Here is a 17,550-nt window from a genome sequence, read left to right as displayed (position 1 = left end):
TGAATTTGTATTTTGCATACTACGTTTCTAAATTTGAACACTGTACTTGTACTTTTGTACATCAAGCATATATCTTTGTACAACTGTTTTATAATTTCAAAGGTCTTTTCTTGAATACACAGAAATGAAATTTTTTCAGTACTACACTACAAACACAGTTCATTTTTTTGTTTTTGTTTCTAACAAAAAACTGGCAAACTGAATATTTGGGCAATGCTTGTTTTCTCAGTTAGTACATATATGAAATGGGCAGATAGAAAGGTGATCATTAACATAAATTGTACCCTAATCTGTAAGTGTGTATGGTGTGTTTGATAAGATATGTGAACACAGAGGAAAAGGATGACCGATAACTGAGAGAAAAAGGAGGATACATAAATAGGGACACTATCACTGTGGAATATTAAAAGAATGTTTAAAGATAATCTTTCTGTGGAAAGAGGTGCATCTTTACAGTTACTACATAAGTTGGTACCATTACTGGATGTGAGGTCTGCCAGTTATGCAAAACACGGTTTTTCTCAGTACTCAAACATGTTTCAGCACCACTGTGCTATCATCAGTGGGTTTTTGTTTTTATTTATTCTGCAATGTGAACATTTTTGTCAAATGATTATAAAATTACATGCATTTTTAGTTCAAACAACAGATCGTTTCTTTTTGTAAATACTTTTACATTTGGTGTGCACGAATTTCTGGATCACTTGTGTGTTAATTACTACAGGTAGCTTGTCATCTGCAATAAACGATGTTGGTTAGAAAGTTTTTTGCTGGGAGTTAACCTATCTTCTAGAATGGAATTCAGTTTTCCGCGTCCATTCTCTGCATCGTGCTGAGGTGTTGTGATGCACACATAACTATAACAAGTATTTTACATAAATAAAGTAGTAAAACACTTTTCACTTCACCAGAACACAGTGTGATTGTGGTTTGTTATGTGTCCCAGCCCCGTCAGTGTTCCTTTGTTCACCAGAGAGTTAGGTGCCAAATTTGAGTTTTGTTTGCATTTTATCTTTGTGTGTGTGTGTGTGTGTGTGTGTGTGTGTGTGTGTGTGTGTGTGTGTGTGTGTAGGCAACATATTAAAGAAACAGAGACTCCAAATAGGATACAGGATGGAGAACACAACACAGAAAAAGATCAGAACACAAGAAACACCAATGGATAAATTTAACAGATCAGGAATATATGAACTTACATGCAACACTTGCCAGTCAGTGTACGTAGGACAAAATGCAGGTCTTAAATGAATACACTACACTCTGCAAGGGCACACTATTTAACACATTAAAAGAACTTTACAAATACAAACAGCACAAACAAACAAAGTCTACACACACACACACACACACACACAAAGATAAAATGCAAACAAAATTCAAATTTGGCACCAATCTCTCTGGTGAACAAAGGAACACTGACGGGGCTGGGACACATAACAAACCACAATCACACTGTGTTCTGGTGAAGTGAAAAGTGTTTTACTACATTATTTGTGGAAAATACTTGTTACAGTTACGTGTGCATCACAACACCTCAGCATGATGCAGAGAATGGAAGTGCTTGCGACACGAAAACGTAAGTAAAAACGAATACAGGCACGAAAACATCGCGGAAAGCTGAATTACATTCTAGCAGATAGGTTAACTCCCAGCAAAAAACTTTCTCACCAATATTGTTTGGTTGCAGATGCCAAGCTACCTGTAGTAATAAACACACAAGTGATCCAGAAATTCGTGCACACCAAATGTAAAGGTATTTACAAAAAGAAACGATCTGTTGTTAGAACTAAAAATGCACATAATTTCATAATAATTTAACAAAAATGTTCACATTGCAGAATAAATAAAAACGAAAACCCACTGATGATGGTACAGTGGTGCCAAAACATGTTTGGGTACTAAGAAAAACGGTGTTTTGCATAACTGGCGGACCTCACATCCAACAATTTTAACTGCATACACTGCCAATACAAGGAGCTGCAAATCAAAATGATGGATATTGATACCATTAGTTTTGTGGTTCCTCCAAAACAGCAAAGTAGATGAATTTACCTGTGTTTGTTAATCTGTTTCAAACACTGATTTAAAGATCACCTAATAAAGAGGCAAGTGTCTGAGTTTTGTATGTTATCCTTCAGGATCGGAAACATAAGTAACTGATTATAGAATGTCTGACAACAAATGCTTGTCACATTTTTAAAACATGTAACTCCTGTGGGTCAGTGACAGTTTATGAATGCTGAAGGTTTTGATGAGGAAACTGACCTCATGACAATGAATGTGGTGTTCCCTGTAAGAACTACACAGGGCAATATCCCAGTACAACTCTTGCGAGTTTTGTATCATCTCATATACTTCTCCTAGATGACTCTCTGCTTTTTCATTTTTTTTTTATTGGAAATGATAAGTGACACCGTTTATAAAAATTTTCTATGGGAGCTTTGGGTTATTTTAATCCATGGAATTGTTTTAATTTGAATGTGGAATTTACAAAGACAAAGGTTAGTACTGTGTCATGTTGCTACCCTCTCCACTTGGCATGAACAGTAAGGTGTTAGTGCAAATTTTCTCAGGACCTGTATCAGTGAAACGGGGAAGTTCATTCTGTAGGGTATGCTGAACAACTTAATCCTCCAGCTCCTCAGTGAAGCTGTAAGGGGACAAAATCCTGGAGCAGTCTTTGGGGTCTGTTTTCTTCCTCTCTTAGCTCCTAACACGCTTAGTCTTTCTTTGACTTTCTTTCTTCTCCTCCTGGAGTACCTTGGGTATCATTCCTCTTTACCACATTCAATAGTCTCCATCATGGAACCCATCTTATATCCATTTATTAAAACCTGTATTTTCAGGCATGCCCGAAGTGTAGCAAATCTCCAATGATTTCTGAAAATGTTATGAGCATGGATAGAAAAGCTTGAATACTGGAAGAAATATATTTGATTATATGAAACAGGAGTAATAAACATTTGTTATCCGATGTCACATATCCATAGTAAAAGAATGATTACCTGGTAGAAAGGCTAGGAAATTTAATCAAATAACAGTTGAGCAAATACATGCTTATGACTGATGGTTGACAATTCGTTGTGGAACATACCACATCTAACAAACTTCAATAAATATATTTATTACAAATGGGATATAAGTACAGCTACAGTTGTACATCAAATACACACAAGGTATTGATGCTTGTAGTTGATAGTTCTGGACTTTGAATATTTATTGTGGTGACAACATCACTCACCTACAGGGAGGAACCTGTGCTATAACATATCACTTTGGTGAATTGATGCATTGCACAAGCATTTTTCGAATCGACAAATGATTATTGGCTAAAAAGTTTATTTTTGTAAGTAATTTGATAATCTACTGTTTGGATGTACATTTTATTCATACACACATTATGAAATGGATGAACACAGCATATCTGCAAGCTTGAACAATGATAAACATCATACCATGTTCGCGGAACCTGCTGGTCATGCAGTTCATTCTGTGTTGTCGGGTCCTGCCTTGGAGATATGGTGCAAGCCATGGAGGAAGGGAGATATGCGAATGCCTGTGATTTCATGGGGAATTTTTTAATTATGATGTTCTGAATGATGAAGGACTTTTGTATCATGTGGTCATTGTAAACAAGAGTTGTTTATCAGAAGTAATGCATTTATTTCGAATTGTATGTTATATTTGTGGTCTTAACTTGCAGCAGCAACTGCAGCACTTTGTGAAATGAGGTTCAATTAGAAGAGGTTGCCAAGTGTACAGAAATAACTAAGGTGAGCAAGGTTGGATAAGACGAAGTCTTAGCTCCCGATCAGACTTTACTTTGCCTGCCAATATCATGGTAAAGAACCAGTGGAACACTGCATAGGTTAAAATCCTTAGTTAGATTGTAGATCTTAACTATTAGCAGCTGGTGACTGACAATGCCATAGGCTGCTGTTAAGTTGATAAATATCACTCCTTTCACCTCGGGCATAAAATGAAAACAACTCTGCAACAACTGCAAGCACACCATTCCTGAAATCATACTAATGTCTGTACCTTAAGGTTATAGAAGTAATCAGAAGTATAAGTGTGGGAGGGTGGTTTATGTATTTTAAGAAATGGGTTGGTTCTGTATAATATGGCTAGTTACCAGTTATCGTCATTCTAAATCTAAATGTCCATCTATATCCGTACTCTGCAAACCACTGTGAAGTGCATGGCACAGGATACATCCTGTTACACTAGTTATTAGGATTTCTTCACACTACATTCAAGAATGGAGTATGGCAAGAATGATTTTATGAATGCCTCTGTGTGTGCAGTAATTATTCTAATCTTATCTTCACGATTCCCACATGAGCAATACCTAGGGAATTGTGGTATATTCCTGGAGTCATCATTTAAAGCTGGTTCTTGGAACTTTTATAATAGGCTTTCTCGGGGCAGTTTATGTCTATCTTCAAGAGTCTGCCAGTTCAGTTTCTTCAGCATCAGTGTAACTCTGTCCCATGGGTCAAACAAATCTGCGATCATTTGTGCTGCCCTTCTCTGTATAAATTCAGTATTCCCTATTAGTCCTATTTGGTGCAAGTCCTACACACTTGAGCATTGCTCTAGAACCAGTTGCATGAGTGATTTGTAAGCAATCTTCTTTGTAGACTGGTTGGACTACCCAAGTATTTTACCAATAAACCAAAGTCTACCATCTGTCCTATGTGTCCTCAGTGGCACTTCCAAGGGAGCAGACTGAATCACCCTACTCCATTTGTACCTATCTCTTCTCCGTTCAAAACTAGACTATGGGTGTTTCATTTATGCATCTGCACATCCATCCATTTTACCCCATCTCAATGCAAACCATCATTGTGGCATCCATTTGGCCACTGGTACCTATTACACTAGTCCGGTTGACAGTCTGTATGCAGAAGCTTCTGGACTACTGCTGTCTTACTGAAGTAATGTTCTCCTCAGCAAATATGCATACAGTTTATCTGCCATGCCTGGCCTACATCCTGTGCCTACTTCTACGATGACTCCTTTGACAGCCAGTATGGGGTGCATCCCTCTTCTCTGTTACCTCCTGGAGTTTGCTTTTGGCTATTGCTCCGACAGCTGAACTTCACGCTACCTGCCACTTTCCCGAAGGGTGTGAAACCTTTACCACCTTGGCATCGTGCGACGGCCCATGTTCACCTTGGACTTCATTCACTTCATAAGGACTCTACTCCAGACTCACTCTATCGTCGTAAGTTTCTCAAACATAGCATGGGACTTCGCGACAGTACCTTTGTGTACACTGATGGCTCTCGGACTGACGACGGTGTCGGGTGTGCCTCCATCACTGGCACTGATGATTTTTGTTATTGACTTCCAGAACACTGCTCAGTTTTTACAGCGGAACTATTTGCCCTGTATCAGGCCATGCACTACATCCAGTAAGACAGGATTTTCAATTGTGTCATTTGCTCTGACTCTCTCAGCGTCCTTCAGAGCCTCTGTGTGCTGTACGCCGTCCACCCCTTAGTGCAATGGATCCAGGAAATCTTTCACTTGCTCACTCTTGATGGAGCCACTGTGATGTTTATATGGGTCCATGGTCACATTGGTCTGAAAGGAAACAAGGCCATCGACACTGCTGCCAAGGCTGCAGTTCTCCTACCTCTGCCTGCTAGTTCTTCCATTCCCTCCGATGAGCTCTGTGCTTCAGTCTGTCACTTTAACATCACCACTTATCTTCCCTTCATAGGAACAGCCTCCGGAGAATTAAACCTCTCCCAGCAGCTTGGTTGACCTCCTCTCAGCCCTCTCGCCATGAGGGGATCATTTTAGCCAGAATGCATATTCGGCACTGTCTTTATAGCCATCGCCATTAGTTAAGTGGTGATCCCCCACCACTTCGTGCCCACTGTCCTCAACCTTTGATGGTTCGCCATTTCCTGATTGAATGCCCTTTTTTTAACCACTTTGTTCTAATTTATGCTTGCCAGCAGCAATGGGAGCAAAACTCAAAAAAGTGGGGAAACCAAAAACAGAAGGAAAGCTTAAAAAACACAATAGAAGGGGGGTTGTTTGTCCCCAAAAACAGCTTCAAATTACTGATGTCATCTCACTGGCACTAATGAACTCGAGAACGCGATCAGCTGATCACGTCTCATCTGCTAAAATGGAAGATGTATCAGGCGACAGCTGTAGACAGGCATGTAACGGAGTAAAATAGGGGCACTCAAGTAAAAGGTGTCTCACCGTCCACAGTTGAGAGCACTGGAAACAGAGTGGGGGAGGATTGCCGCTTAAAAGATGTTGATGGCTAAAAAGACAGTGCCCTATGCAGAGTCTAGTTAAAATTACCTCCTCTCGATGACGAGGTTGGGAGGAAGAGGTCCAAGTACAGGGAAGAGCTTTCACGTCCCGAAGTGGGAAGTGTCGACCAATGGGCGGCCCATAAAAGAGCAACGCGATGACATAAAACACTCTGTAGATCGGCGAAGGGAATCATGCAAATAGCTGGCCAAAGAAGAGAGACTGCAGCCATGGCCGCTATATCGGCCACCTCATTTCCACAGATACCAACATGTCCTGGGATCCAGACGAATGCCACAGAGACGCCCCCCAAGTGGAGCAAGTGGAGGCAGTCCTGAATCCGGTGGACCAGAGGGTGGGCAGGATAGAAAGCTTGGAGACTGAGGAGAAAGCTGAGAGAGTCTGAGCAGATAACATACTGATCTGCTGATGGCAACGGATGTATTGGACAGTCTGGAGAACAGTGTAAAGCTCCGCAGTATAAACCGAACACTGGTCGGGAAACCGAAATCGATGTGGGGTGTCGCCAACAATATAGGCACTCTGAACACCAAACAATGTTTTTGAGCCATCAGTGTAAATAAATGTGGCAGCCTTCATTTGTGCGCAGAGAGCAGCAAATGCCCGACGATAAACAAGAGAAGGGGTACCATCCTTGGGAAACATACAAAGGTCACGGAGCAGGCAGGTCCGGGGCCGGAGCCAAGGCGGTGCCATACCCCAAGTTGTCAAGAAAGTTTTAGGCAAGTGGAAGGAAAGAGAACGGAGCAGTTGACGGAAGCGGACTCCCAATGGTAGTAGGGAGGAGGGGCGGCCAGCATACCCTAAATCCAAGGAGTCGTCGAAAAAAATGTCATGGGCCGGATTTGCAGGCATGGAAGACAGATGGCTAGCATAACGACTCAGAAGGACAGCTCGCCGATTGGACAGCGGAGGTTCAGCAGTCTCAGCATAAAGGCTTTCCACAGGGCTGGTGTAAAAAGCTCCAGACACTAAACATAATCCATGGTGGTGGATAGAGTCGAGACGCCGAAGAATAGACGGTCGAGCAGAGGAGTAAACTATGCTTCCATAGTCCAATTTTGAGTGCACTAAGGCGCGAAAGAGGTGGAGAAGGACCACTCGGTCCACTCCCCAGGAGGTGCCATTCAGGACACGGAGGGTGTTGAGGGATCACAGACAGCGAGCCGAAAGATAGGAAATGTGAGAGGACTAGCACAGCTTTCTGTCAAACATAAGACCCAAGAATTTAGCGACGTCCGTGAACGTAAGGTTGACAGGGCCTAGGTGTAAGGAAGGCAGAAGAAACTCCGTACGACGCCAAAAATTAACACAAACGTTCTTACGGGGAGAAAAGCGGAAGCTGGTTTCGATGCTCCAAGAGTGGAGGTGATCGAGACATCCTTGAAGACGTCGTTCAAGAAGGCTGGTCTGTTGAGAGCTGTAGTAGATCGCAAAATCGTCCAGAAAGAGGGAGCCCGAGACATCAGGAAGAAGACAATCCATAATTGGATTTATGGCAATGGCAAACAGTACAACACTTAGCACGGAGGCCTGGGGTACCCCGTTTTCTTGGGAGAGGGTATGGGAGAGAGTAGTGTTCACCCGCACTTTAAATGTGTGCTCTGCCATAAATTCACGAAGAAAAAGTGGCAGCCGACCTCGAAAGCCCCAAGAGAACAGTGTGCGGAGGATGCCTGTTCTCCAACAGGTATCGTATATTCTCTCCAGATCAAAAAATATCGCTACTGTTTGGCATTTCCACAGAAAATTGTTCATGATATAAGTGGAGAGAGCAACAAGAAGGTCAACTGCAGAACGATGCTTTCGTTGCAGTTGTTAAAAGACTGCGGGACTGCAGCCACCAGACTAAACGGCAATTCACCATACGCTCCATAACCTTACATACACTACTCATGAGAGAAATGGGGCGATAGCTAGAGGGGTGATGTTTGTCCTTTCCAGGTTTCAGAACAGGAACAACGATAGCTTCCTGCCATCGTCTGGGAAAAGTACTGTCAGTCCAAATTCGATTATAAAGGTGAAGGAGGTAACGCAGACTATGGTATGATAAATGAAGCAACATTTGGATGTGGATACCATCTGGTCCTGGGACGGAAGAGCGAGAAGAAGAGAGCGCATATTGGAGTTCCTGCATGGAGAAAGCAGCATTGTAGCTTTTGCGATTTTGAGAGGAGAGGGCAAGAGGTTGCACTTCCACTGCATGTTTCTTCGGGAGAAACGCTGGCGGGTAATTTGAAGAGCTCAAAATCTCAGCAAAGTGTTGACCCAATGAGTTAGAAATTGTGACGGTGTCCACTAATGTATCATGTGTGACAGTTATCCCAGAGACCGGGGAGAAACTAGGCACTCCAGATAACCACCGAATCCGACTCCAAACTTCTGAGGAGGGAGTGAAGGTGTTAAAGGAGCTGGTAAAGATGTCCCAGCTTGCCTTCTTGCTATCATGGATGACGCGATGGCATCGCGCACAGAACTGCTTATAGTGGATACAGTTGGTCAAAGTAGGATGGTGTCTGAAAACGTGAAGAGCACGTCACTGCCCACGTATTGCGTCACAGCATGCCTCGTTCCACCAAGGAACTGGGAGGGGGGGGGGGGGGGGGGGGGGGGGGGCGCCGGGGCAATTCGGAGGTGCGAGGTATTGAACGTTCCGCAGCTGTAAGAATAACTCCTGTAATATGTGTGACCTCATCGTCGACACTAGGAAAGTGACGGTCATTGAATGTCACTAGAGATGAAAAAAGTGTCCAATCGGCTTGGGCAAACTTCCAGCGTCTCAGGCACATATATGGCAGTTGTGGTTGCAATCGAAGGACACATGGAAAGTGGTCACTTGAGTGTGTATCAGCAGGAGCGAACCATTCGAAGCGCTGAGCTAGCGGAACAGTACCGACCGAAAGGTCCAAATAAGAGAAATTTGTCGTGGAGGCAGACAAAAACGTAGGGTCCCCAGTGTTGAGGCAAACAAGACCCACTTGGTGGAAGACGTCTATCAATAGTGAACCACGTGGACAAGGATGCGGAGATCCCCAAAGCGGGTGGTGGACACTGAAGTCCCCAACCAGCAAATAGGGGGGCGGAAGCTGACCAAGAAGATGAAGGAGATCAGCTCGTGCCATTAGTGTGGACGATGGAATGTAGACAGTACAAAGAGTGAAGGTGTATCCAGAAAGGGAAAGACGGACAGCGACAGCTTGGAAGGAAGTGTTTAAGGGGATTAGGTGATAATGGAGAATATCATGGAGAAGAGTCATGAGTCCTCCATATGCTGGAGTGCCTTCAACAGAGGGGAGATCAAATCGAACTGACTGAAAATGGGGGAAAACAAAGCGGTCGTGGGGACGCAGCTTTGTTTCCTGAAGACAGAAGATGACCGGCAAGTAGGATCGTAAGAGGATCAACAATTCATCCCGATTGGCTCGAATGTAATGGATATTCCAATGGATAATGGACATAGGGTGGACAGAAAATTGAAGAATGTGACCAAGGTTGCCCTCAACTCAATGACTGCTCAGAGCTTGCGACCGACAGTGTTGAACAGCATTCAGCCGAAGGCAGAAGATCCTGATCCATAGGTTGTTCGGGAGCAGCTCCTGCCACCAGCGATCGGCCGGTTGATCGGCCGCCAGCAGTGCACCTCGGCGACACAGAAGACAGCCGAGGGCGGTTACCACCAGGCGGTGCTGTAGATGACACGCGCCGTGGTGGAGAAGGAGAAGAACTGGGTTTCTTATTAGCGTTTTTGGAAACAGAACGTTGAGATGAAGGAGGAACCGATGGTTGTGAAGTTGTGGTACGTAAAAAATCTTCACGAGTAGGCTCTTTTTTGGATGCCTGGATGTCTGATTTTGGGGCTTGAGATTTAGCAGAACCTGATGAAGGGTGAGCCATAAAGTGAGCAGGTGAGAGTGAAGACGTTGAACAGGCGATCTCTGCACTGTCCGATCTGACAACCGTGGCACTAAAGGTGAGATCACAAGTCTGCGTGGCTGCCTCCTTTGTTGGCCGAGGAGAGGCAAGGACAGTGCTGTAGTTACCTGCGTGAGGCACAGTGGGCTTTCGACTGACGAATAACTTTCGAGCAGCAAAGGTCGACACCTTTTCCTTCACTCTGATTTCTTGAATGAGCCGTTCGTCTTTAAAAATGGGGCAATCTCAAGAGGAAGCAGCGTGGTCACCCATACAGTTGATGCATCGAGAGGATGGAGGTGGACAAGCACCCTCATGGGCATCCTTGCCACACGGAACGCATTTGGCCAGATTGGAACAGGACTGGCTGGTATGATTGAACCACTGACACCGATAGCAACACGTAGGGTTTGGGATGTAACCGCAAACGGAAATTATCTCATAGCCCACTTTTATGTTCGATGGAAGATGAACTCTGTCAAATGTCAAGAAGACAGTACGGGTTGGAACCAAATCCTTGTCAACCCTTTTCATGACTCGATGAACAGCCGTTACGCCCTGGTCAGACAGGTAGTTTTGAATTTCCTCGTCTGACAATCCATCGAGGGAGCGTGTATAAACGACCCCACATAATGAATTTAAAGTGTGGTGCACTTCCACCCGGACACGAAAGGTGTGTAGCAGTGAAGCATGCAGCAATTTTTGTGCCTGGAGGGCACTGACTTTTTCTAACAACAAGGTGCCATTTCGTAAACGGGAACAAGACTTTACAGGACCTGCAATTGCATCGACACCTTTCTGAATAATGAAAGAGTTGACTGTGGAGAAGCCTTGACCGTCGTCCGACCGAGAAACAACAAGGAACTGTGGCAACAATGGAAGAACTGTCCGTGGCTGAGACTCATTGAACTTACGCTTGTGAGCAGACACAGTAGATGATGATGAAACCATTGTGGAAGTATCCCCCATGATTACCGGCATCTCCGATGGCGTGCTCCTTCCTTGTGGGGGACCTCTCTGAGGGCACTCCCGCCTTAGGTGATTGTTAACACCTCAGGTCACACCTCCCAAGAAACGGACGGAGGGACCAATCGCACTTTTGGAAGGTATCAGCTCGGGTAATCACCCCTCCCTGGGCCTGGCCATTACCAGGAAGTACGTACATGTCCTACCTGTCTACCTGGGGTGGGGAATTACACGTTAACCCGTCACCGGCTACGCATGGGAATGCGTGGGTTGGCCTTCAGACACGCACAGGGAGGGAGAAAGAGAAAGGAAGGAACAAAGAAAAGGAAAGGAAAGAAGAGAGGTCTCAAATGCAAGCGGAGGAAAGGGTAAAGAGAAGAAGTAAGAAAGAAAGAAGGGCAAAGGAAGGACAAAGACTTGCCAGCAGAGAAAGCATTGGAGAGAGACCGATTTACAGTTTCAAGCGTCCGTCTCCAGATGTAGGCACTAAACATACTCCCAGAAGGGGAGAAAGGGAAAGGAAGAGGTGGAGGTGAGGGGGGGGGGGGGTGGAGGCAAGATGGGTGATGGGGAAGGATGAGGAAAAGGAAGGAGGGCCACACTAGCTCGGGGTCCCGTGCTCGCTACGCACGTATCCACAAAAGAGTTGTGGACCCCCTGGGGGGACGCAGGTTGTTGACTGCATTTTACTTTTTATCTGTCGTAGTAATATAGGAAGGACATTTAACTTTTAGTTCAGGGCCTCCATTCTCTCTATGATGTATTTTAAGGATCTTTCTCCAAGTCCCTGTTTTGAGCTGTCTTCCCTGCCATTGATTCAGTTAATGTGTAGTCACTTTTAACTTGTCTTCATCTTTGTGTTCTATGGTTCTGACATGGGTATGTATGACCTTGGTTGTTTTTGCATCTTACAACATAACAAACAAACTACATTTTTCTTCTTTTGTGAAGTGCACAATTTTATATTTCTGAACATTTAAAGTAAGTTGTCAATCTTTGGGAGACTTTGAAATATTATTAAGATGTGACTGAATATTTAAGCAGCTTCTTTCAAACAGTACCTCATTATAGATAACTGCACCATAAGTGAAAAGTCTGAGGTTACTATTAATATTGTCCACAATGTAACTGATACAAGACATGAACAGCAATGGTCACAACACATTTCCCTGGAACACACCTCAAGTTACTTTTACATCTGATGATGACTCTCCATCCAAGATAACATGCTGTCTCCTCTCTACCAAAAAGTCCTCAATCCAGTCAAAAATTTCAGTTTATACCCCATATGATGGAACTTTTGGCAATAAGTGTAGATGTGGTACTGAGTCATATGCTTTTCAGAAATCAAGAAATACTGCATCTACCTGACTGCCTTGACACAAAACTCTCAGCACATCATGTGAGAAAAGATGAGTTGGGTTTCACATGATCGATGTTTTTGGAATCCATGCTGACTGGCTTGGTGGATGTCATTCGGTTCAAGATTCATCACTTTTCTTGTTGTTGCTGTGCAGCACTCATTAACTGGGCTGTGGTCTGTCTAACAGCTGATATAATCTGTGATCAACATATCACCTATGGTACTTGACTGAGGCGGTGTAGCCTTCCACTGTAACTCCATTAGGGCTAACTTTACATGCTCTCACACTTAGTAGGCAGACTAACATTTATTTGTTCATGAAACTATGTAAGGCTGGTTTCCACATGAACTATTCAAAAATAATGTCCTACAGTTTTATAAAGAAGATTTTAACCAAAACTAAAAAATAGCTAATATATATGAGTCGTTCAAAAATAAATGAGCCGGAGGCTTAATTACACACACCAGTACCTGTATGTTAGAAGTACTGACTCTGGGTGTTGAGACACCAGACCCACTGTGACGCAAGGGGGTGAATAGCTGTCTCATAAAATTCACGGGTCTGCTATGTTCGATGTTAACCAGTTCTGCACTGGTTAACATCGCAGCCCCGGAAGTTTCAGTTTATATCCCATATGATGGAACTTTTGGCAATAAGTGTAGATGTGGTACTGAGTCATATGCTTTTCAGAAATCAAGAAATACTGCATCTACCTGACTGCCTTGATATAAAACTCTCAGCATGTCATGTGAGAAAAGTTGAGTTGGGTTTCACATGATCGATGTTTTTGGAATCCATGCTGACTGGCATGGTTCTGCACTGGTTAACATCGCAGCCCCGGGAATTTTATGAGACAGCCATTCACCACCTTGTGTCACAGTGGAACAAGTGTCTCAACAGTCAGGGTCAATACTTCTAACATACAGGTACTGGTTTCTGTAATTATGCCTCTGGCTCATTTCTTTTTGAACGCCCCTTATAAGTACTATAACAGTTTACTTACCATGATCGCACCGTATAGCAGCATCACACAGCTGATGAGATGTATTGTCACCATGGCAATTCCAGTGTATATTGAAATAATTGTAACTGGTGAAAAAAAGTAATGCTGATAAGTAATATACTATTAAGTAATTAAGTTTTAACAGAAATTATTGCATTTATTTTATTTTCTAGTACATGGGAAAATGTCAAAAAGTGTACAATAATTAAATTTGTTAAACATAAAAATAATAAAATATGACCACATAAGACTCCAAATTACTCCCAAAAGAACAGCAGATGAAGTGTGAATACAAGTAAAAATTTATTTACAGGTTTACTGATTTTCCACTTAATCACCATGGCTATTGAAGAATTTTTTTAAACCATGTACCAACTTTTACATTCCCTCTGTAAGAAGTGTGGTGTCACAGCCAGACACCACACTTGCTAGGTGGTAGCCTTTAAATCGGCCGCGGTCCGTAGTATACATCGGACCCGCATGTCGCCACTATCAGTGATTGCAGACCGAGTGCTGCCACACGGCAGGTCTAGTCTACAGAGACTCCCTAGCACTCGCCCCAGTTGTACAGCCGACTTTGCTAGCGATGGTTCACTGTCTACATACGCTCTCATTTGCAGAGACGACAGTTCAGCATAGCCTTCAGCTACATCATTTGCTACGATCTAGAAAGGCGCCATATTCAGTTACTGTAATTACTATCTTCAAGAATGTATTCTGATCAGATAATATTGTGAATCATGTACCGTCAAGAGCAACATTCATCATTAATGGATTAAAGTTAAGTATCAAACTAATTACATTCACTTTCTGAATTCTCATTCCTTGTCGTGTTCCAGACCTCATGTCAGTATAGTTCTTCCCTCTTCACACCAGCCTGCGTGAGCTAAAACGCATGCACTTCGGCCTCAACTCGTAACACGATGTTGGCTCTTCTGCTAACACAAAAAGAAGACTGCCACCTTCCCACCAGGCATTGTCATCTTGATATCCTGCAGTTACTCATTTGACATGTCATCTGCGCAGGTTAATCCAACACCTCCCATTTTAACGGTAGAAGCTGTTGAGTTTTTGCAACAGCAAGCTGCCAGGGATTGTCAGGCAGAATGCCAACATCTGTCAGCAGCATGATTCTTTGTTTGTTCTGAATAGATCTGTGCATCCTTCACAATGTCTCATAATATGCTGCCACACTGATTGTGTCCTCAGCCTTAACTCCTGTGGCTTCCTCACATAATGAACAGCGGGACACTGTGATGATGTGGCTCAAATAGCAATCTTTTGCAGAAAGAACTGGAAAACTGGTACATGATTACGACATCTTTAATTTTGAAAAGCAGCTGATTCATGTACTGTAAAATGTGCAAACTTTGACCACCTGGGGTAATTTCAGCCAGTAGCCTGTCTAATTTGTGGTGCTGCCATCTGTTGAATTCATGGTTTAACTATTCTGAAAGCTGTAATGTGTTGTGGATGGAAGTCTCTGACATCCTCACCATTTCACTTGACTTTGCATACAAAAACTGCCACACAGTTATTGTTGATTTCCAGTCAGCCCGAAATAATGCAAAGCTGAAGTGTGAAAACAAACACACACACTCTAGCAAGTAACAGTTTGGTTAAGCAGTCGTGGAAGACTGACATTTGAATAGTTGACGCTCTACTGTAAATGTTTCTAGTAAAAGATTATTGGCACAATTAATTTACAGATGCGTTCAGTGTAACCAGAGCACCATCTGTAAACCGCTGTGATTTCCAATATTATCACTAAACCCTTTTCAGAACACTGTTCTGGCCGACCAGTTGCAGTTTCAACTCCCTCACTTGAAAGTCCAATTGATGATATTATTCATGCCAACTGCTGTGTGACTGTGGAAATGATAGCTGATAAAGTTCAAGTTAGTACTGGTACAGTTCATAACATTATCTGCAAAAAGCTGAAGTACCACAAAACACGTGCAAGACGGGCCCCAAAGGAGCTGATGCAGCTACACAAGGAAATCAGGTTGAGAGTGTGCACAGAGCTAAAGGAATATTATGAAAGAGAAGAAGAGCATTTCCTCAACAAAATTTTAACTTGTGATGAAACTTGGGTTCACTATTATGAGCCAGAATCAAAAAGACAAAGCATGGAACGGAAGAACACCAACTCACCTGTCAAGAAAAAATTCAAAACCCCCTGTTACGACATTGTGGATCTCAGAGGAGAGGTGTGATTCTCCAGCAAGACAATGCACGTCCTCATATTGCTCAACTAACCCATGAAACCATAGACAAAATGTGCTGGGAAGTACTGCCTCATTCCCCTTACAGCACTAATTTACTACCTGGTATTTCAATTTGTTTGGTGCACTATGGAGGCATTACATGGGAAGAGGTTCCAGGACAATGAGGACGTGAAAAAATCTGTGGGAAATTGTTTCAAACATCAAGATAAAAAGTTCTTTGCAGCCGGAATAAAAAAGCTTGTAGCCCGTTGGAACAATTGCATAAATTTTCAAGGGGATTATGTTGAAAAGTAGTAAAAGTATTGTTTTGTAAAAATAAACACTTTTTTCTCCAGACCAATTTGCCTCTTTAACTACTGAATGACCTTTGTACAAAAAATTCAGCTTGGACGGCACAAAGGGTAACAATCACAAACATTTGCATATTCCTGACATACTGTCAGTCTGAACAGCAACCAACACAATCAGAAAAAGTCACAATTTTTTATCTTGGCTACTGGCTACCAGTTTTGGTACACAGTACTTCAGTTGTTCCATGCACAAAGTCATCATGTTTGCTTCCCAAATGGGTGTTTCAAAAACACAGTACATGAAAATGAAAAAAGCTAAAGATGTCTCTACAGATGTGCTATGCATAACAGTACATAATTTATAAGTAACAGAAATTGATCAGGAACATCTTAACAAACACAGACAAAAATAGAAACACCATGAGAAATGCGTGCTTGAACATTAATGCAGATGCTACACAAGCCTGCAGATTGCACTGTTGTATTTCACCACAAATGGCACCTGTGCATTGTCCTCAATACATTGAAAGTGTCATTCATGGCCAGAACAGTATTAGGTGTACTGCAACCAGCAGGCATGTCGCACATCTGAATTTATATTCAAGCATGCATTTCTCACAGTGTTTCTATTTTTGTCCAATCTCTGTATCTGCTTAGGCATACTTGGTCAATTTCTGTTACTTATAAACGACGTTCTGTTATACATAGCACATCTGTAGAGGCAACTTTAGATTTTTCATTTTCATGTACTGTGTTTTTTTGAAACACCCATTTGGGAAGCAAACATGAAGACTATGTGGCTGAGAACGGCTTATGTATATTTGATAGATTTTTTAATGCATTCTTGACCCTATTTAACCATAGTATTCCCATAAAGAAAATAAAAATAATGGACAGCAGCCACAAATCCAGATCTCAAAACAGACAAAATATATGGTACACTAAACAGCTGACAGATCTAAAGAAACAAGTTTTGTTACTGTACAATATATACAATAGTATGAAGTCTGACTGTGCCAAATCAGCCTATGTGGAATGCAGGAATGAATACAAAAAAGCCATCCTGCAAGCCAAAAAAACCTACAATGCCAACAGCATACATAATTCCACCAATAAATGCAAAACTGCGTGGAAAGTAATTAACAGTGCTGCCAGAGATACTAAAAAAGACAAAATTAATATCCCACCACAAACACTCAATGAGTTTTTTATTAATTCAGTGAAAGAAATAGGAGACACAATTATCAAACCAGACATTAGTCCATCAGAGTTACTCTCCCAAAATTGGGGTAGACAGTCACTAAATACAAGCATGGTAACCTTCTCCGAAGTATCGCCTAGATATGTACAAGGGGTCATAAAACAACTGAAATCATCTGATAGCTTAGATATATATGGCATATCATCCAACCTGCTAAAAAAAGTGTGTGACTGCATTCTCTACCCCTTAACCCATTGTATAAACAAGTGCTTACTTGAGG

At 42.5% G+C, this 17,550-nt stretch overlaps 1 protein-coding gene across 1 annotated transcript in view; it reads right to left on the bottom strand.

Annotated features, from left to right (window-relative positions):
- Window positions 1-17,550, bottom strand: part of LOC124777536 — a 204,287-nt gene that overhangs the window by 61,016 nt on the left and 125,721 nt on the right. Inside the window, exon 4 of the mRNA XM_047252987.1 lies at window positions 13,552-13,637. Within this exon, the coding sequence (XP_047108943.1) occupies window positions 13,552-13,637 (86 nt within the window). The remainder of the gene's footprint in view (window positions 1-13,551; window positions 13,638-17,550) is intronic.

This window comes from Schistocerca piceifrons, chromosome 2 (assembly GCF_021461385.2).
Source record: "Schistocerca piceifrons isolate TAMUIC-IGC-003096 chromosome 2, iqSchPice1.1, whole genome shotgun sequence".
Classification (NCBI taxonomy): Eukaryota; Metazoa; Arthropoda; class Insecta; order Orthoptera; family Acrididae; genus Schistocerca; species Schistocerca piceifrons.
Note: the sequence above shows the minus strand (reverse complement) of the source record. Positions and strands in the feature narration are given on the sequence as shown.